Here is a 22,330-nt window from a genome sequence, read left to right on the forward strand (position 1 = left end):
TCTGTGTTGCATGTATAATATTTGTTACAGTCTGTAAGTCTGTGTGTGATCACAGTTGTGCTGCCAAGCAGTTGTTCATGTCACATGCTGTACAGTCTTCAGGCAGACCTGTTTGTCAGAACATACAGCCCAACGTTCAGGTCCTTGTGTCAATACAGAGAATACCCACGCTTTTAATATTGTGCAGTTACACAACACAGCTGCTCTCACAAACATGTCCCTGGAATAAGGAGTGGGAATGAGAATAATCCTACAAAATCAGCCTCCTATCAAGTACATCTCCTAATCAAATATGACAGCGGCTACAGTTGAGTCTGACCACACTGTTCAATAAACTGCTCCTAACGTCTCCATGCCGCATTATATGCATTCCATTAAGTGGATGGTCTTGATGTCACAGCCCTACTGTACGCATGTAGAGTAGCCTGAAGTCGTCCCCCTATGACTCACAATGACAACCGCTGCCTGCCTAACTTAAAGAAACAGCACGATTTGCCTTTTTTTAAATTTATTATTTTTAATGATTTTAATACTCAGCACAGTGTACAGCCAGGAAGACTTTAATTTCCAGATTAAGAAATTAGGTTTTCTCTTGGGCATTCAGCTTCAGAGTGCGGCACCCATGGCGGGGCGCATTCAGACTGTATGGATGTGCCTTTACTGCAGCAACTGTCCCAAAGCCAGAGCGCCCATCTGCTGAGATGCAAAATCAAAACCGACTGACTCACGCAAGCATTTATATTTACTAAACCTCTGCTAAAATCACAATATTAGTAATTAATATCAAATGCATTTGCATCATACGTTAAGCCAGCTGTTAACAAAGCCTCTGGTAAATAAAATGCAAGAAAATAAAGTGGTCATGTACTGATAAGAAGAACCTGACTTAAGAGAAAACCTTAAAGAAGAGCATCATAGACGCGCTGCAGGTACCCTCACCTCTCTGTGATGGTAATCCAGCGTTGTGCTCGCTGATGCACACAGACACACTTCACTGAGCTCTTTGCGACGGCTGCGCTCCACCAGCGTCCTGTCAGCGCTTCACACTCACCGGCGTCAACACCGACGCACAACACATCCTCCCAGCCCCGGGGCCTCTCCTTTCACAATAAAAGCCTGAAGTTAGCGGCTTCAAAATGAAACTAAAGCAAAGGGTGGAGCCGTAGGCACAGAAAAACATGAAATAGTATGAGTTAATGCAGTCCGTATTAGTACGCACTGGAACTGAACAAGCTCGAAACACTGATCTATCTATCTATCTATCTATCTATCTATCTATCTATCTATCTATCTATTGTGCAAAATTTCATAATTTTTAAGGCACCCGCATTTCTATGTATTTTGCAAGGAGACAAACATTATTGTAATTTCTTAAAGTGGTCTTGAGCAATAATTCTCCGGTCCACTCCCAAAGAGCTGTTAGCCAAAACTTGGCATACGGTGTGCAAGGTGTCCTTAAAATATTTGAAGAAAGTGGATAGGTGGAGAGCAAATGAAGAAGCAGCAGGCGTAAAAAAACTATCTACAGCAGATGAACAGTATCTGAAAGTTAAGTAATTAAGATATTGGAAAAAAAATCCACCAAAGACCTGAAACAGGACCTGAGAGATGCATCCGGCTCGTCAGCTGTCGCCTTCAAATAGCTGTCAGTATGTTTGGAGGAGGTCAAGAGAGAGGTGCAACAATGAGTTGTACCTGTAAAACACGGTGGAGGCTCTGTCATGGTTTCCAGCTGCATTTCAGCCAGTGGTGTTGGAGAACCGTGTGGGATCATCTTGACAGAGAACAGAGCAAAAAGCCACCAACCTCCAAAGAAGAGCTTTGAATGTCCTTCCAGAAGCCTGGAGAACTATTCCTGAAGACTGCTTAAAGAAATGAAAGAAAGCTGCCTCAGAGAGTTCAGACTGTATTGAAGAATAAAGGTGGTCACACCAAATTGTTGACATTGGAGCTTGTTAGAAATGTGCAAATTCTGTTTTTGCCTTTTATTCTGTATAAGGCAAAAACACGTTTCAATAAATCGCTGCAGCTATTTCCCATTATCCTAGCAAAATATAAAGAAATGAGGGATGGTGTCAAGACCTTTGCATAGTACTGTATGTGATGTCGTTTTTAAACAGTAAAGATTTTACTTTGAAAGTTTTGACCAGAAGTCCCAGCCGTCTACACTCTATCACACTTTGTAAAATTCTCTCCCAACTAACTTATTTTAGCAGTCAGGGTTCATTTATATTCACAACACTGAGTTCATTTGATTAAACTGTTATACACTTCATAAAAGAAAATAAGTGAAAGGTTTTTACATACAAAAAATATATAAATATAAGCTGTAGTCTATCTTTAAAGGACAGAGGATATGGGGCACCATCTAGTGACCAAATGGTGTATCACAATTTAATAAACTAGAAAAATGCATTTCCCAGAGAAAATGCACTGTGATTGCTTGCTGCTGAATGATTGGAGCTGAAATGCCAGGAAATGCTTCAAAGAGCTTAAATCTGATTGGCTGAAAGAGTTTAAGCTGCTGAAAAATGCTGAAAATGAATTTGAAATTCAAAACAGCCGAAATTGTCAACGAAGTGGCTAAATTAAACTCGATTTGCTTAAAGGGCAGAAAAACAGCCTGAAGAAATTTTTAACTCCAGCTGAATAAAAACCATAAAAGATATTGAAATGGGTGAACTAGGCCACCATGACTGAGATGGCTGTGGCAGCTGATGACCTTGGGCCATTTTCCCTGTTGAGTTTTGTGTCAATTAAGTGCAACTCCTGTGTGCAACTAGTAGGTGAGCACAGTAATGGCAAAGAGTTAAATCTCTTTTTTCTTCTGCTGAAGTTTGCTATAGCGTCTATAAATATTACAGATAGAATAAGTGCCTGAATTAATGAAAGTACACTGAATCATTGTGCTGAACATGAAGGAGAATTAAAGTGCTGAAAATTGTGGACAGAATGAATCTAACATTGTGGCAGCCAATGGGAGAAGCCACTGGAGCAAGGACTTATGGGACTGTTTATGCTGATGTTCTTCTTCTTCTTTTAGTTGTCGGTGTTTATCATTTATTCAGTGATTCATTTATTCCTGGGTTGGTCTCACTTTTATTGGTGGTTTGTGATGTCAGTTACACTTTGTTGTTATTGAGGGTTGTTGATAAAGGGCCACCATGACTGAAGTGGCAACTGCTGCTGAAGACCATGGGCCACTTTCTTGCTCATGATATTCTGACTTTCTGTGGGAAAAGCTGCAACTTCTGTGTATAACCAATAGACCAGCACGGGAATAGCCATACCCTGCAAAGGCTGTTCTTGAATTGTAGCCTGTCAGAATATCAAGGAATATCTAAAGGTTTAATGGGTGAAAAAGCTTCCTGAAGACATTTAAACTGTAGCTGTAAAAAGAAAACAAGATATTGGAGAGTTGACTCCAAGTTTAATGTTTTACAGGTGAAGGCTTTGAGCTAAATTGCTGTCATTGCTGAAATATTTGGGAATATTGTTTTTTTTTTTTTTTTTATTTATTTATTTATTTATTTATTTATTTATTTATTTTTTATATAATATTTTTATAATATTTTTATAATATTTGGGAATATTGTTAAAATACACCTAATGCTTCTCCTAAACATGAAAGAGCATGTCAGTGCAGAAAATTGTGGAAAGAATGAATCTAATGTTGTGGCAGCCAATGTGAGGAGCCACCAGAGCAAGGACTTGTGGGAATGTTTATGCTAGTGTATGGGTGTTTTAGTTATCAGTGTTTATCAGTTATTCAGCGATGATTTGTTGGTTTAATTGTGAATGTTGGTTTGTGATGTCAATGTGATGTCAATATGTTGTTATTGAGGGTGGCTGATAACAGGCCACCATGACTGAAGTGGCTATGGCAGCTGATGACCTCAGGCCATTTTTTCTGTTCATGGTGTTCTAACACTGTGTTATTAAAGTTGCAGTACCTGTGGGCAACCACTAGGTTGGGTGTAGTCACAGTGAAAAGTAAGAAATTCTTTCTTCAACTGCAGTTTGCTAAAGTATCAATGAATATAAAAGGTTGTCAAATACAGAAAAAAAAATGCCTGAAGAAATTAAAGCACACCAAATCACTGTCCAGAACATGAAGGAGAATCAAAGTGCAGGAAAATGGGGACAGAATGAATATATTATCGTGGCAGCCAATGGGACGAGCCACCAGAGCAAGGACTTGTAGGAATGTTTATGCTGGTGTATGGGTGTTTTAGTTGTCCATGTTTATCAGTTATTCAGTAATGTTTTGTTGGTTTCACTGCCATTGTTGGTTTGTGATGTCAGTGTGTTGTTATTGAGGGTAGCTGATAACAGGCCACCATTTTTCCTGTTCATGCTGTTCTGACATTGTGTCATTAAAGCTGTATTTCCTTTGAGTAACCCCTAGGATGAGTGCAGTCAGAGCAAAAAGTAAGAAGAGTGTTCTTCTTCAACTGAAGTTTGCTCAAATGCCAAAGAATGTAAAAAGTTTTAAAGGGTCAAAAATGACTTGAAAAAATAGAACACTTTGAAACTTTGTCCTAAACATCAAGGAGAAAGAAGGTGCAGAAAATTGTGGAAAGAATGATTATAATATCATTGAATATGAAAAGATTTAAAGTTCAATGGAAAAAATCTTTAAAGCAGGACTTGAACCTACTCTGTCTGTTTCATCTGCATTCATGGTCACCTTTTCTACCCCTGAGCCGAGAGGAGTCTCACACAAACACTGAGGTTTGCATGCATACATATTGGAGAGCTCTACCAAGCTGAATGCTTGTAAATGCACCAATTGAAAACACCTGCCAGGTGCACTGCCTACCTACCTGCTGAGGTGCATGCACTTTGGCCAAATCTCTGAAAAATTTGACTCGGCGCACCTGTCAAACAACTGCTTCTAAATCAAAAACCATAGCTCCTATCAAAATAATTTTTGAACTGTGAGTGTCACAAGGACCTGCTCTAAACAGTGGTGTAATTTTTTATTTTCCTGGGTTCAAAAGTGTGGTTGTGGGAGCAGTTTAAAAAAGGTGCTCATTTCTGCTTTGGAGAAAATCACCTCTCTGAAATTACTATGGAGGTTAATGGAGAAGTTGGAAGGTACTCCCTTAAAAAGTGCACATTTGACAGGGTTTAGAGACACATTGTTTGAAAGTAGAGAAGCAGCTCTACATTTTGATCATAAAATGATGGCTGTAGAGTGAAGAGTGTGGACACAGTGGCAGTTTAAAAATAAATTTTCCACATGACAGTTTTGAAGTCTCCCACTATAGCAAACGCAATACACACCTATTATAAACTCTGAAACAGCTGAAAAATGTCCTTAAACGGTCACTGTGCTAAAACTGTAAAAGATTTTAAAACACTAAGTAATAGCTGAAAGTTTTGGCTTCATTTTAAAGTTTAAATAGTTTCTCTAGCTTATGTCCTGAAGAAGCTGAACATTTTGATACCAGAATGGTTTCTGTAGCTTAAAGGGTTTTTTCAGTTTTTAGAGACCGAAAAACGTATGGAAGAACATATATATATATATATATATATATATATATATATATATATATATATATATATATATATATATATATATATATATATATATATATATATATAATATATATAAATAATAAAGAACACAACAACAATACAATGCTTTGCAAGCATTCACAGTAATGATACCAGAATGGTTTCAGAAGGGTTTTTGAGTTATTAGCGACCGAAAAACGTACGGAAGAACATATATAATAATAATAAAGAATACAACAACAATACTGTGAATGCTTTAGTAATAATTAATTTGTTTTTTAATCACATTTAAAAAAAATTCCATGAAGTCTGACACGCAACAAAACTGACTGACTTCTTTAAACTTCCCAATTCAGGAGCTCCATCAGTGACAGGCTGCTGCACCCCAAATATTTCAGGGAGCGCTATCACAGGTCTTTCCTCCCTGCAGCAGTCAGACCTTTTAACCAGCACTGCTCCCAGGAATAGAAGTGGTCTACTGTGTTGACTATTACTAGCACTGTACAATCAACCTCATTTCAAATATGCTCTGTATTTATTTAGTGCAATAAACGGGTGCAATCCATTTTGTAATATAACCTTCATATAGTATGTTCTGTTCTCCATTATGTACACATTATTTATACTGGTACATATGGTCTATTCTGTATATACAGTTTTTTTTTTATCATTCTGCTTTATCTCTTGTACCTTTTATATTTTTTATTTTATTTCTTATACTTTTTATTTTATTGTACCCTAGTTACTGTTTGTCCTTTGTACAATACCTCTGCTGCTGCTACACTGAATTTCCCCACTGTGGGCCTGATAAAGGGATTTCTTATTCTTATTTCACAATCTATACATGAGTCAGATTTGAAGTTTAAGAATGATACTGTACAAACTTCACAGTTAAACTGTAAGTCATTAAGCTGTAGGAGGGTGACAGGAATTGAGGCAAAGTAAGCAGAATTTAATAGAGCAAAATCTACAACTAGCATAGACTGAAATATCACTTCTCAGTTAAATTACACAACAAGTGATCCAACACACTGAAATATTATGATTAGAACTTGAAGAAAATCAAATGATTGCCATTTTAATATATCAAAATTTAAGCCCATAATACTCATGAATTATAATGATTTTTTATTAGGATACTTAATATTCATTACAATTATATTTTTTAATATTCCACATTTATTTACAGGTAAAAATATTTTACAGTAAAAACACACCACAGCAAATATCACAGATGCATCACAGGCTCAGTCATGAGAAGTCATGGATTTGTATGGTTTGGTAAACTGATGTACACGAAAGGAAAAAATTAAATAATATACAACTGTCACTTTTTAATGTTCATCTTGCCAAAGCCTTATGGTTCTCCTTCTTACACAAAAATAACCCACAGCTTCAGCCACAAAACCCAGGAAAAATGAAGATGTGCAGCCGTCATCGATATCTGCGGGGGACAGGAGGCGCCGCGTTGGTTTGCCTGTACGAAGGTCTTTGAGGAAGTGCTCGTGTCGGGCAGGATATGTAGCGCTCATGCACCATTTCTGGCACCCTACAGGAAACACACTGTTACTGTGTAGGAAGATTATTCACACTGTACCAGAATTGACAGTATAGAGTAAACTCTGGCCTCCAATTTATCATCACTGAGCATGAAGAAGAAAAAAAAAAAAAAACTTCAAAAGATGCAAAGACACCTCCAGACTTCAAAACCACCGTTTCATACAGTTGCACATTATTCTGCCCCATTTACTTATCTGTCAGCATTTGACATTTGAGTTATATGCACAAACATTTAGTAAGGGAATAACTTATTACTGGCTTAAAATGGCAAATTTTCACACTTTAATACTGTATGTACTTAGGTACTAAATTAATGAAGGCCCTGATGGTGTCACTGCTACTCTGTCAGATGAGCTTGCAATTCTTCTGTGTCATTACTAGATTTAGTCACTGTCTTATTCAGGTATGTATGTGGGATAATAAACCTTACAACTAATATTTTGGACAAAATCTACATGTTTCCGTGTACTGACAATTAAAGGGACATTCAGCAGTTTTCAATTTAGCTCAGTTTTTAGCTAAGATTAGTTGTAGTTAGCATACAAGCTAGTTGAGCTACACAGATACAGACTGATATTTTTCTGAAAATATTTGTCACTTCACGTTTTTTATTCCACAGCTCAGTTCATTTGAGCGTAGCTCCCTCAGCGTTCAGCTGCTTTTTTGCATCACTTGAAAATGTAAATATCCCATATCCTGTTTCTAATGCCTAAAAGTCATATCCTCAATAGCGTGATTCTTCTTTTGGCTGTTAAACTGTATCACAAAATTTTATATCACACTATATTACTTATCACATTGTGTTTTTTCTCTCTCTTTGAATAGCAGTGTCGCTGCCGTGTCTCTTTTTGTTACATTGCTGCTCCCCTTTGTTGTTGATGCTGCATTGCTTGTTTGACATTATTCTATATCAGTCCTCGTTTGTTTTTATATCTCAACAGCGTTGCACTGCATCACCCTTCATGCAGTCATTTCTTATGTTCATGTGACAAAGACAAATATCTTCTTAATCATTTAACCTTCAGACACACAGACGCTAAAAAAAGCCTCTCGATCAGATCTCACAGTCCCATGAAATTAGAATGAATCGAACCCACGCAGGCAAATTTTAGTACACTATATGTAGCACCTCAAACATTCTCACCGTGGTGTAGGTAGGTGTTTTTCATTTATTTATTATTCAAAAATTGAATAAATTGTTTATTATTCAAAAACTGAATTAATGAATGTTAGTCTGTATGCAATAAAAATAGTACAATATAAGATATACATGTCAAAAAGCTAAACAAGCTGATAGTGTGTCAGATTTTACAGATGGCATGCTGTACATCTTTTTTTAAAGAGATAAGACACGCAGAATGGCATTTATCAGTTTAAAGGATCAACAGTGTTTCTCAGGATTTCACTGCAGTTGCAGTTACCAACTTAAGAGTGCCTTTGATCTTAGTTTCCTTTTTAAAATGTTCTTTCTATAAGTGGTCTCACCTTGTGTGGGGAGGTTATTTATATGTTTACAGAGTATGAACAGCAGTATCTTCATCACTTTCTCACTCTGGCTTCCTCCTAAACGCACAGCTGTGAATTAGTGGTGGGTAAACATTTCCTCTTTCATCATTTACTGGCTCACTCAGTGCTGCTTATAGATTTTTTTTTTTTAAAGCTTTCCCAGTCTTTTTCTGTCATACTCTCACACTCTTATGACTGTAATTAGACACTTTCACGCCACACTGCCTCGCTTTTTCCTATACCTGCTTTGTCTCATTTTGCTCAGTACTGCACGGTTCTGCTTTCACTTCAGTAATGGGAATCACTGTTCTCTAGACTGACCTTTCTGGGTTCCGTGGAGGAATCCTGGGTGGAGGAATGGAAGGTGCAGCACTGACCGGCCGTGGCGGTCGCGGTGGAGCAGAGAGGCTTTCTATCGAGTCCTTTAAAAATACAATTAAATGTATATGTGACCACACTTGAAACACTTCAAAATGAAACAGTCTAATGCTGTTGTTTTCCAGCTGAATCAGTTAGTGAATAGTTTACTGGATAAAGATAACAGTCCACACCTTTTCTTTAAAATCACTTATTAGTTTAACTAATTTCACTAGAAATACCGTCAAGAACTTTAAAGTCCCAAATTCTTGGCAAAACACACAAAGATCACACAGTTTTTAACTGGTTTCTCGCACTTTAAAGAACATGTGAATAATAATAATAAAAAAAAATTTCCAATCAATGTATTTTTTGTTGGTTGCAGGCTTATCATTGGATATTAGACACTTAGGATAAAAGTTGGGGTTTCAGAGAGTAAAAGGTCACTGTTCTGGTTACACCCTGAGCAAATCATTAAACAGTGTGAGTCAGGCTTCTAAGATATGACAAAAAAGAAACATGTGTCATGGCATCCAGCTCAGTAATCTTTCTGTCATCTTGACAACATGCAGCAAATGTTAATGAAAACTTGGAGGAACCTCTTTCGTAAAGAACATATATTTATATACTGCCTGGTATTTTAGGAAATGAAAAGGTGAAGTAAGAGGGTAGAATAAAACAAAACTGAACATTAGACTCTCTACTGCTCATGTAGTTACGTCGTGCAGATGTCTATGGTCACACGTATGCAGCATCACAGGAGAAAGGGAAGTTTTAGTGTGGAACAAACAGCTAGCACAAAATGATGCAATTCTGTGTAAAGATTGCAGTTACTGTACCACATGCCTCGAAGATGCATTTGTACCCATTGTTAATTCCAGCTCACCTCGTCAGGCTCTGTACCGCTGCTGTAGCTAAAGGTGCTGTGGGTGCTGAGTCTGTTGCTCTCGGTGCCTGATGACAAGAAAAAGCACAGTGAAAATAAAACACGTGATTTCAAGGTTCTCTGAGGTTAGTGCTTGTAGGGAATTATGTTCACAGAAATATAATTCTTCATGTACAACAAAGTTATAAAGACAAGAAAAAAACATGATCTATGGAGTACATTATAGTATGTACTAACATCTAAGGGGACAGATGGACATAAATAATGCCTGCAAAAAGCAGCTGAACAGCATAACAGAATCACCAGGGACATATAAATTTATCACACAGTTAAGAAGTTAACAAGTAACCTAATATTTTAACCCATAATCTGAGTTTTCATATTTTATTAAGTAAATAAATTAAAATGTTAAGTCTTTTTGCTAACATACATGAGGCATAGTATTTAAGTATCCATTTTTAATTAAAACATTTAAAATGGGATCTGAATTAAGACGTTTACACTTTTAAAAATGTGACACTAATATCGTGTGTCTTATAACTGTGAGTGATGTATCGAATTTCTGTTTTGATTTAAATACTAATATTTAAATACTTTCAGCAAGGACCACTCTGTCTGGTCCCTCATTAAACACTGGATGATTAGTAACACTGTTGCCTAGTACCATCTATGTGAATATTTAACCACAACTAAAAGTGACGCACAGAAAACACTGGATGATCAGAACTGACGCTCATAGAGCCCTGCCACCTTGATCTTTGCTCTCCATCTTCAATGTGGAGGCAGAAAATCAAACTGCAAGCAGGGGTAAATGCGCTGAACTTCCCCAGTGACTTACATACGTGCATGATCTACATTTCTCCCACTGTGCGCGTAGTTGGAATCGTAAAGAAAGCCACACAAAGACGGACCAAGAGCTGAGAACCTACACGTCAATCCTTTTTGTTTAGTCCTTGACAATCATTAGTTTAAAATAAGCATTTGGACTCACTCGATGTGCTGGATGTGCTACCTGTCTTCCAGCTGCCTCTCTGGATGACCTGAGCCACTGGAGGTGGCGGAGCCGCCGCTCTGGGTGCCGACTCATACACGGCACACTCTAATGTCATACTGGAGCCCCAGTATAAGTTTCTCTGAAGGGGAGCACTTATCTCATATTCTAAGGGAAAAGACCAGATTAAAAAGATTAGCATTTCTGACAACAATGGGATGTTATTTTTCAGTATGTGCTGCTCACGAATGAATCATAACAGTATGATAACACTAATGCTGGCGGTATATACTGAAAGAGATCTGATTCCACATGAGAAAATAAATTATTTTACCAAGTTCCTTTCCTGTCTTTTCTCTCTCTTTGTGGCGCCTGGTGATGCTGTCCCGTAATTTCTTCAGATTTTCCTCAAATAAAAGAAAAAGGAAACACATGTTAGATTTATTGCTTGACCATCAATCAGCACCTGGAAGACCACAAAGTTTGTACTGTCGATCTACCTGCTGATAGCGTATGGAGTTCGCCCTCCGCTCATGATCAAACTGCCAAGCCTTGAACTCTTGGACAGCCTCATCCACAGTAATTTCTCCCACTTTTACCCTCTCCTGCAGAGATATGAGCTGCCTCTGCCCCGGGGTCTTCATCCCAGCGTAGGGGTCATAAGCAGGCACGGGGAGTTCTGCCACAGACAGGGCTGAATGGGAGGAAAATGATGTCATTTCATTGAAAAAAGGAAGTTTTAAAACACAGTGACATTTTACACTTTGTGTTATCATTTCATGAGCAGAAAAGGTTTGGAACACAGTTAAGAGTGAACACAGTATAAAGTAGAGACAAAATATTGTACGAGTCTTACTAAAGCTTTATGTATGATGATAATGAATTTTCTACAACTTTTTTGTATTTTAAATTTTAAATGTCTTTAGATTTTCTGAAGTCAGTGTAAACAATGCAGATTCTAAATAACTGAAAACAAAAACAAAAATAAGACCTTTTTATGTATTGCTGACTATAGTTCAACAACAGTACTGTATTTTGATTCATGGTGACCAAACCAGCTTAAACCTGGAGCCATAATCAGTGCACACGGCTAACCAGGGCATATCAGTAGAACAGCCTCAGTGCACATCGGCTAAGTTGCCCTGTAGTGTTACACTCCTGGCCTATATTGTGTTAACGTAAGATCATAAACTAAGCAGACAACAAAAGAAGATGTAATGATGAAATCACTGACATGTTGACATTAAAAATGCTGTCCAGGCAGCACAGCAATGCACCGTTGCCTCACTGCAAACTTCTTGGTCAGCTCTGAGTTTACATTTTCTTTCTATGCCTGTGTGAGCACCCTGTGCCTGTGGGTGCTCACAGACACATACGTGTTAAGGCAACTCTAAACTGGCTGTGAATGTGCAATGGACTTTTAACCTGGTGTTTGCACCAGTTTTCAACTCCACTTTAATTTTTAACATTTAAAGTTAAATCTCTAAATATGGAGCAGAAAACGAAGAGCTCTCGCACCGTAGGAAGTTCACACGGATATTTGTTCTCAGTCAGGTGCGTGGTCTGAGACCTAAAAATTCCCCTGACACACAGTTATCTGTAACCACAGAGTCAACTAGAAAGGTTACTGGTTTTGACCAGTGCGGTGGTATTAAAAGTCCCGTGTCTCACAACAGTATGCCATAGTGTTATATGAATGATGATAAAGAATCAAGGTTAACAGAAAATAAAGGCATTTTGCAAAAGTGGTTTGCCAAATGAAACCATGAGTAATAGCTTTATACAACTGAAAAAAAGGAGAAAACAGAAGCATAACAGACTGTGATAAATCAGTGAAATGATTTTCATTGTGATTTACCTCCATGATGTCCCGTTTCCTGTTCTTTGCTCTCGGCTGTACTTTTATCTGAAAATACTGTCAAAAAAAAATTTAAGTTACTTAATTTTGACAGATTCATGATATAAAAAAAAATAAAATGTAAATAAATAAATTGAACTGCACCGTACCTCTAGAAATGTAGGTTGTAGACTTTTCGAGCTCAGTCTCAGTTTCAGGTCTGGGGATGGGGGCTGGTGGACGGTTCAGGACTACTGGTTTGTAGGTACTATTTTCATCCACCGTATCATAGATATCCTCCGGACAGATGTTGTATGGATCTTCCTCTTCCTCAATTTCATCGAAGTTATTGTGTTCAACTTTTTCCTCTTCCTCACTTTGAAGGGGTTCATTGTTCTCATTGACTTCAGTGGCATTTGGTTTTGCTGAAGGTCACAATGTAACCACATGAAACACACAATACCATACAGGACGCATTATTATTTAAGGAAATTATTTAAAACTTATTCAAATGCATACCTTGAAAGAACTTCCTAAGCATAGCTTCCTCAGGGTTCTCATCTACTGCAGTCATCACCTCATCTTGAAAAAAAATAAACAATACAGCGCCATCATCATCTGCTACTACCAGTTTTGCAGTATGCATTCTTGTCTATGTCACACTTACATAGATCCTCTGCACATTCAGGGTTGATCCCTAGCATTGACTCATATATATCTTCTGTGCAACCTGAGTACTTCATCATGATATCCTGAGACGAAGTTGACATCATCTCATATACCTCTGCACTCTCGTCTGTGTTGATAGTGTCCTCAAAGTGACACTTGAGCAAGTCTGCTGTCTCCTGGATTTGTTTAAATGCATAAGACAACCAGAAACTTAGTACGCTTTGTAAAAATACAAAGAACTGAAAAACTTTCTCCCTGGACTTACAAGAAATTCATCCATGAACTGTCTGAGATCATTAAATCCACTCTTCTCTGCTAGCGTGTTTGGGTAGTCTCCATTCTTGTTCATCACACTGTAAGCCTGCAGAGCTCCAGGACACTGAAGGAGAATGGTGGTCAGCTTCTTCAGGCCATACTTAGCAGCAAAGTGGAGTAAAGTAGGAAGCTCGTCGTTCCGCTGATCTGAAGCGCAAAGAAAAGCAAACAGATAAAGCCAATTATATGGCAGCCGCTCTTAGTTTCTGTTCTTTTATCATACAGGATCAGTTTACAGCGCCTATTAATCTTTGAATTAAAGGTTTTCAGTCCCATTGCCACAGGTGTATAAAAATCAAGCTTCTAGCTCACTTTACAAACATGTGTGAAAGAATGGGTCATTCTAAAGAGCTCACTGCAGGATGACATCCCTGCAACAAGTCAGTTTGAGAAATTTCTTCCATCCATCCATCCATCCATCCATCCATCTTGGTGGCAACTTACTGCTGCTCACCGCTCACACGCACTCAAGCAGCGGTGCGTTTCACACCTCCTGTGGCATTAAACTGTGCGCCAGGAGCTTCATGTTATAGGTTTCTCTGGGTGAGCAGCTCCTGTACATGTAATGTGTAGGCAGCCCAGCACTTTTGTCCATACAGTGTATGTAAACCAGTTTTTTGAGGTTGATTCCCCCAGAAAACATGAATACCAAACTCATAGGTTAACAAATCATGAGTTATACTTACATGTTGCCATATTGTCTTCCTCAATCTGTCTGATTCCAAACAGCTGAAGACCAGTTGCAGGTATCCTGGATTTTAATAAGTCAGACAGCATGCTGTCCAGTGATTCTGTTGCACTGGCTGTCAAGTTGAATGCCTGGAAGTAAAGAAAAAAAAAAAAAAGAAAAAGATGCTTACATAAACTGCAACAATATTAATCTAGTAAAACAATGCTACTTAAAGTATAGCACAATGTCTCACCTGGCAGATGAAGTTCACAGGATCAGTAGCATTTTCAAGATACCGACTGACTTCTCCCATGCTGGTATAATACGTAACAGGAGTCAGGCTGACACATGATTGGCCAGTGTACATAGTGAGGAATACAATTCCAGCATGCATATCTAGATGAAAAAATTTAAATTAATAATTAAATTGATTAGAGAAGTTTAGGAGATCATGCATTCGACATAGATGTAAGTTTACTTCCTATAGATACTTGCCAGGTGCAGTAACACTTATAGTGTATTCATTCTCCACTGTGGCTGGCATCCTTTTTGCAGGTGCATTTTCAGATGAAAACTCCACCTCTGGCACTGACTGATCATCTACTTTGTCTTTGAAAATGATAAAAAGTGTCTCCTGTTTCTAAAAAAATGGAAAAGTTGAATAAACTGTCATGTTAGTAATATTTTACTGATACCAAAACATTTCCTTTTGCACCACTAAACACTAGAAGATCAATGTAAATAGCACATTGATGATTACTGATTACTGACCCCGCACAGAACTCTGTTCGGCTGAACAGTAAGACAGGTGAGGTGTGTGGATGAAGTCATTTCTTGGCTTGCTGAATTCACTGTGCTCACAGGCTCTTGATCCTCTGGGACATTTTCGTCTTGCTCTTCTGGCGCCACTTCCGGCTCCACTTCCTCTATTTGATCAGTGCTGGGATAGTCATCTGCAGTCGGTATGATGTACACATCTTCCAGGGCTGCAGCTGCTTCACTTTCACTCTCCACTTGTCTGCCTTTAAATGAAAAAGAAATGTAATTTATTACAAAAATCTTTAGTTTCCCATAAAATTTCTACAAATAAAACCATTTTAATATAGTCTGTCTAGATCAAAGTTCCTTCTTCAGTTATTCGGAAAGTGTCGTTTAAGCACAACCTACTTTCTCACTTACTTATGAAGATAGTTTCTGTTTTATGTTACAACTTTCAAGGTATCCAACTCTAAAGATTTTGCTATCATCAAATACACTTTAACTTGCGCTTTAAGATTACTCTAAGTGAAAATTGTTAGTTCATTTGATATCCCGACAAAATAAACATTTTTTTTGTGGGCTCAGTAATAGAATTAATTATGTTTAATTTTGGGGTTTCTAATAGTCACAAACAGTTATGAAAACACTTTAACCTTCATTAATCTTCAGCACAAATGAGAACATTTTTACATACTGGCAATTATTGTTTCCAAAATGGTAGAAACATAAACAGCAGGCTCATCCTCAGCATGGAGTTTTCTCCAGCTTGGCCAGTCTTGGAAAATCTCTGTCAACATTTCATCCTCAGACACGCCACATAAAAACGCCACCACTCTGTGTGGAGGATAAAGAAGTCCCTGAAGTGCCTCCTGTAGTTCATGGTCACAGAGGATGTCAAGCAATAACCCTGAGAGGAGCAGCACGATGCACTTGCAGCTCTGGAAATATTCAAAATTATATCCGTGCAGCTGATCGTCCGTGCTGATTGCGTACAGCAAAATGGATTTTTTGTTAAATTTTCGAGAACTTTTCAAAATCTGCTGCAAATATGACGCCCACTCCTGTGCCTCAGTGGTGTGCAGAATTAACAGCTCGTAGGCTGAGAAGGATTCAGGATATGCTGAAAAAAAGGACACAAGACAGTGTGATTGTATGCACAACAGAAGTATTCAAACACTTTCCAAATTAGCTGTCCGAAGCATAAAACCTGCTGACCCAGCCTCACTGCGTAAAACGAATCACAGTCCTGCTCAAAATACAGTAATGACATGACACTGGTGATAGTATGTGTTGAGTTCCTTGTTGCAGCAGATTGTGTTTGTCGTGGAAATGCTCCACAACATACCAGCTGTCCAGCCGTGGAATGTCAAGGTGACTGTGGTTGGAGAATGAATGTCTGATCTGTTTGATATTTCACTGCAGAGCCAACAAGAAGTTGTGCAAACATTGCACTGTGTCAACACTGGTCAGAGTAATTTTGTTTGACTCATTACAGTGTTTAATCAGGTCAAGTTCACCTCTGTACACGTTAACTAGGAAAGAGCACCGATACAAGTATTCGCTTCATCGGCGTAGCTCACTAATGACAAGGCAGTGCGACCTACCATTGGTTTATTAAAAGGCCGATGAGATAAATGATTTAATTTTAGATGTGCGACAAATTCTAAATGAATTCAAATCAACCACAGAGGACGTCTAAGACGCTTGCTTCCTCTTTTTCAAGCAGAGAAGATCATTTGACTTCAAAGTAAATTCGTAAATTCAGTTCAATTTAAACCAACACGTTATTTCAAAGTGAAACATCACAAATTGGTAACCTGTACTGTTAATATTAAAAGTTTTGGTACATCTTTAAACTTTAGCACTTGGAACTAACTGGGGGAAAAAATGTATATATGACATGTCATATTACCAGTTCTTGAGACGGGTTCTTCCATGGTCGCGAAGCCTCAAAGTGAAAAAGAAAAAAATCACCTTAAAAGGATCATCATTTGCCCAAATGTTTCTGTTCAGTTGGCTTAGTTTACTGAAGCTCCTGTTCTCATCAACTGAAACTGCATTAGCTTTCACCAGCGATAGCTCTTTGCTCAGTGGTATTAATAGCAACACTTAGTTTCCTGATTTTGGTGACACTGCCTTACTTCCTGAAGCAGTTGAAGAAGTGAGAAAATGCACCACTGTCATGACAGAATGTGCAACATGTCGACGGCTACATTCACTTTTGGCTGTTCTGTGTATATCTGTATATTATAAACAGCAAAATATTATGAAAGAAATACAGATGAAGATGTGGTGAATTATGGGGCGTGCACAAAAAGGACCACAGGGAAAAGTTTAACATATAACCTTTAATGTCTTTTATGTAGACAACACTTAAGATTTGATTCTGTTCTTGTTGTTCAAAAATACTGTACGCCCACACACACACACACACACACACACACACACGCACGCACGCACCCATGCACACGCACACACACACACACACACACACACACGCACACGCACCCACCCACACACACACACACACATGCACATCACCTGTCGTGAGCCACATCCTTCTTCCGTTTTTTCACTTCCTTAACAAGGTGCTGTTTAGAGTCAGAATGATGGTGTAAAACAAGTCACATAAATGAGCATGCTCGACTCAAAAAAGCAGCTAATGCTAAACATTTCTGAGCAGCAACACTTACTTCAAGGAACTACAGTAATTCTTGTGTTACGATTATTATGTATGAGACCAATGTGACAACTTCTGCAAAAAGCGATGCATGCCTTAAAATGTGTTGCTTTGTGATACAGTGACAGTTTAAAAGCAACACTGAACCTGAGACAGTGACTTTCTGAGGGCTTTCAGTGTTGTCTTCCTGATGAAAGAAGTGAGTCTAAACTTTATGATTCTTAAAAAAGTCTTACAAAGTTACTTGTGCGCTCAAATGCTGACGTACACGGAGCACATGCTCACACAGGCACAGAAAGCATATGACAAACTGAATCATGTGTATGGTGTAACTGTTACACAGTATGTGAAGTTCCAGTTTACTCAAATTTTTCCTCTGAAAAAAAAAAAAAAAAAAAACTGATAGCAACAACATGATACCACACTGACACAGCCGCTAGAGGGCAGGATACACTAACTTAACATTAGTGAGTGCCACCATCCCCACCGACGGGCTCTCTATGGACAGCCAACAGAACAAAGCAGAGGGGGATCCACATAGATTTACACCAGTATAATAACAATCTTAAACATTAATATCACACTACAGACAATTCTGAAGCCCTAAGTTTCTTCAGCATTTGAAAGTTTGAACATTTGCAAGTTGGACCTAAACTGACTATTTTAAACATCAGGCGTTTCTTCTGATGTTAAATGATAAACTGATGTTTGATGATAAACTGTGGTGGACCACTCCATGACACCTAAATACTTTTTTTAAACTTCATAACACTTTAAAAAATTCATTTTTTCCCACTGGGAAAAGTTAAACCAATATAATGAAATCACAAAAATTGGAGCCATGTGAAAATAACTGTGAAAATGCGGCCACTTTTACACAGAGAGTGGTTAAATATACAAATTACAGAGCAAATTTAAGAGTTCAAATTTTTTTTTTAAATAAAGTAGTACATCACCTTGCTTATAGGGACAGATATGTACTTGATCTACAAAGCTGTGGTCAGTTTTGCTTATTTCATAGAGATTTTTGCATATATAAACACCCAAAAAAGAAAAAAAACCCCATAATAAATAAATAAAATAAGCAATAATATTTATTTAATATATAACAAATTTGTATGGGGCTCCCTGCAGTCACAAGACCATAGGTGAATTAATATGGAAAAAAAAAAAAGATGGAAGGTGAATCCAAAATGAAAATGTAAAATTATACATTCAATAATAAACAAATGTGATGGACATCATGCAGAAATGTAATATCAGATCCCTTAAAGAACAATGTGGTATTATGGTAGACTGGGGTGGGATGCAGACTTAATATTCAGTTTTAATGCATCACATTTAAAAGATGTGAAAATCACTACACATGTCCTTGATGACTACGACAGTTCAATGTAAACTATCTCAATTTATTGATCTCTAAATAATAAGACTGAGTTAATTACACAAGCAAAAAGAGATGAATGCCCCTTAAACAACAACAAAAAGAGACTGCAAAGTTTAAATCCTTTTTACGCAGGTTTAAGATGAATAGAAGCTTAAATCTGTTTTAAAAACATTTCTCATGCATGCTGAAAGTATTGAAGACTACAGTACGTTTTCTTGGCCATGGTTTGGACACACTGACCCACTTAAAAGGGGAAGTAAATGCAAAATAAATACAAAGCCATAGTGTGTGGTCATGACTGTGCAAAAGTCTCAAGCCACTCCTTATCATTTAGATGCAGCAATTTACTAAAACATGCAACCATAAATGGAAATACAGCATATAGGGTAAAAACAAAGTGTATACAATACTAACAAGCTTTAAAGTCAATATTTGGTATGACTCTGCACTGCTTCAGTATGATGCTGAGGTTCATGCTCTGGGGAGGTCAATCCATGACTTACAAACTGACTGGTACTTATATAGCACCTATTTACTCAAGTTAAGCACTCAGAGCACTTTCTACTCATTCGCCCAGTTACAAATACATTCATATAGTGTTTTTATCTATGCCTAAGTGCAGTATCTTGCCCAAGGATACATGAACTGGAGGAGCCAGGGATCAATCCACCAACCTACCAATCAGTAGACAACCCACTGTACCACCTGAGCCACAGCCACCCTGATAGTGACAGCTGACAGTGTTCCACTGTGTGTTTTTCTATACAGGTATGCTTTACTGCATTAAAGGTGTGTTTGGGAGTTGTTGGAAGTTGTCTGTTATGTGCAGACACAACACAGGTTCATCCCTTGAGTTACGTGCCATTTTTAATGCTTGAATGATTCACGGTCAACGTTGAGTGGTTCAACAAACAAAAATAATTCCTCTGAAAATAGTCAGGTACAACGACTGGACAGAAAATGAGTGAAAAAGCAGCCAATATCCAAAGAAAAACTTTGAAAGACCTTCAGAAAGTGTGGAGAACTACTGCTCGAGAGCACTTTAATTATGAGAACGTCTAGATCCTTGGAAGCAAAATATAAAGAAATGAGGGGTGGTTCAAGACTTTTGCACGGTACTGCATTTTGGCACATACACGTAGGTTAAGCTCAGTTCTAAGTTTCTTTAATTGTGGTTACAAAATCAGTAGTTAAGAGTTTATTCACCTAATCGTTAATTTTTTTTTTTACCTCAGAATCTATTTACAGAGCTCTGCCATTCTCCAGCAATTAGTTTTGTTTTAGCTTTAACCTCTTTCTTCAATGCAGACCTTATAATGGCCACAACAAAAGTTCACTTTCTGATTCTGAAGCTGCCTGTGAAGAGCAGGGTGATCCATGACCTGTCTTTAAGTACAATTTCCTGTAGAAAAAGAGTCCCCTAATTTCTTTTAAATCTGCCATTAGCTACCATAAGCATGACCGGCCCGTTACCTTTTGTTTGGGCTCCCTTGAAACCACTATCTATTAGGTGGCTCAAATCAAATCCCTGCAGCCTGAGTTTAATAAGAGAACAGTTTTGCTTCTATATTTTAACCTTGTTATCCAATATCCTGTCGTTTTAGTCCTGTGTGTGTTTTCAGCACACAGAGCGACCCTGCTAGAGAGAATGCCTCAGCCACAACATAGACCTGACATCCTGCCTCTCATAGCACAAAAGTTCAGATGTGGACTAACAGCTGTGTGATATTCTGCTGCACTGGCACTGGATTAGTCAATTTTACATATAGAGTAGCTTACCAAGCCGTCCATTAGTTTCATTAGTGTATCTGACCCCTGTCTACAATACATGCTCAATACAAAGGTGGTTTACGCGAAAGCGCACATCTTCTTAGTTATCTGACTGTATTTGTTAATCATTCAGTCACTTTTGGAACATAAATCATTGCAATCAGTAAAAGAAAACTGATGTCAAATTGCATTTCAATCAAATCTACATAACGTGCCTCCTGGGGGCAAAGTAAGCATTTCCACTATGGTGTTTTTTTAACGAATGAAAGAAAAACAGAGTAAATATTAATGGAAATACGCTTTTAAACTTTAAACAGTTTTGAAAAAGTCACGAGCTTATGAAATTTTCTGTGTTCATAAAAATGCATAAAATAACATTAAAAATGTCACAACCAAAGTTACCAAGCGCCCAAAACTCCAAGCTAGGAAGCTGTAGCAGAGGGGATTGAGTGAGGGGGAGGTAGAGCACTGTACAGCTAATATTGCAGACATAATGGTCGTGTTACCGTCTCATTTACTGTACTTCCCCCATCTCGGGAAAGCTCTACCTCATATCTGCACTGCCTCAGACGCTGTTTGGGAGACTTTTAAAGTAGAGGAAACTGGAAAACAAAGTGCAGTCTGAGGACTCGAAGAGCAATCTTGAAATGGAAAACTGAAATGGGGAAAAGGGTCTCTAGCTGAAAAGTTATTTGGATGATAGCCTGCATAAGAAAGAAACTGTGTTTGGTTTCTCATTCAGAGTCACCAGCAGGGCTCATTGTGATAAGAAAATAAGTCTAATGTTACCTGATCTGGTATAATGTGGACCAATTACCACTCCATTGCACTTCATTACAGGACTGTAATAGGGCCAGGGGTCAGTGCTTGAGATGGAGTGGCAGAGGAAAATTGAGTCGTCATTGATAATATGATAAAAACTGACAGTGAGAGGCCCCTCCAACAAATTATTGAAATTTACAGTTGATAGGGAAACACTATAACCTCATTTGGTAAGCAGCTGGCAAGCACTTGTACAAAGCAGGTCCTCTAACACAATGGGAGGCTTATGGAGCACGAGAAATCCAAAACTATCACAGAATAGTTTTAGAGTCTTGCTTATTGGCTTCTGCCACAGTGTGTACGCGTATTCAGTTTTTAGGTTTGTTTGTTTTTTTTTTTAATCTTTAACAGGTGGATTGTGGAGAGTTTGTGTAGACTGATATAACTCTTTATTTTACGCTGTTGACCAAAAAAAAAAAAAAAAAAAAATCTTGACTAAACACATCGACTCTAGCTGACATTATTTTCTTTCTTTCTCCACAACCAAAAAGAGAAATGAACAGGCTAACAAAATAAAAAATCTCAATTTCTGTAAACTTCAGATATGGGAAACCGTTTGTTTGCCTCAGTTAAAGTCCCTTCCATTTGAGGTCCCCTG

The 22,330-nt window shown here is 38.0% G+C and overlaps 2 protein-coding genes across 2 annotated transcripts in view; both read right to left on the minus strand.

Annotated features, from left to right (window-relative positions):
• sorbs1 (sorbin and SH3 domain containing 1) overlaps window positions 1-1,028 on the minus strand; it is a 42,527-nt gene extending 41,499 nt beyond the window's left edge. Inside the window, exon 1 of the mRNA XM_030747707.1 lies at window positions 940-1,028. The gene's annotated coding sequence lies outside the window, so the exon portion shown is untranslated. The remainder of the gene's footprint in view (window positions 1-939) is intronic.
• Window positions 1,029-6,701: 5,673 nt separating this feature from the next.
• On the minus strand, window positions 6,702-17,161 carry pik3ap1 (phosphoinositide-3-kinase adaptor protein 1). The gene is made up of 17 exons (XM_030748318.1): window positions 16,986-17,161; window positions 15,768-16,193; window positions 15,086-15,336; window positions 14,810-14,954; window positions 14,568-14,710; window positions 14,331-14,463; window positions 13,595-13,791; window positions 13,328-13,505; window positions 13,180-13,242; window positions 12,831-13,085; window positions 12,682-12,738; window positions 11,324-11,517; window positions 11,158-11,230; window positions 10,824-10,991; window positions 9,833-9,900; window positions 8,911-9,011; window positions 6,702-7,072 (listed from the first exon to the last, which is right to left on the minus strand). Exons 1-17 carry the CDS (start codon window positions 17,008-17,010, stop codon window positions 6,958-6,960), a joined length of 2,592 nt encoding a protein of 863 aa, XP_030604178.1. The 5' UTR covers window positions 17,011-17,161; the 3' UTR covers window positions 6,702-6,957.
• Window positions 17,162-22,330: the final 5,169 nt, after the last annotated feature.

Source organism: Archocentrus centrarchus, chromosome 15 (genome assembly GCF_007364275.1).
Source record: "Archocentrus centrarchus isolate MPI-CPG fArcCen1 chromosome 15, fArcCen1, whole genome shotgun sequence".
Lineage (NCBI taxonomy): Eukaryota > Metazoa > Chordata > Actinopteri > Cichliformes > Cichlidae > Archocentrus > Archocentrus centrarchus.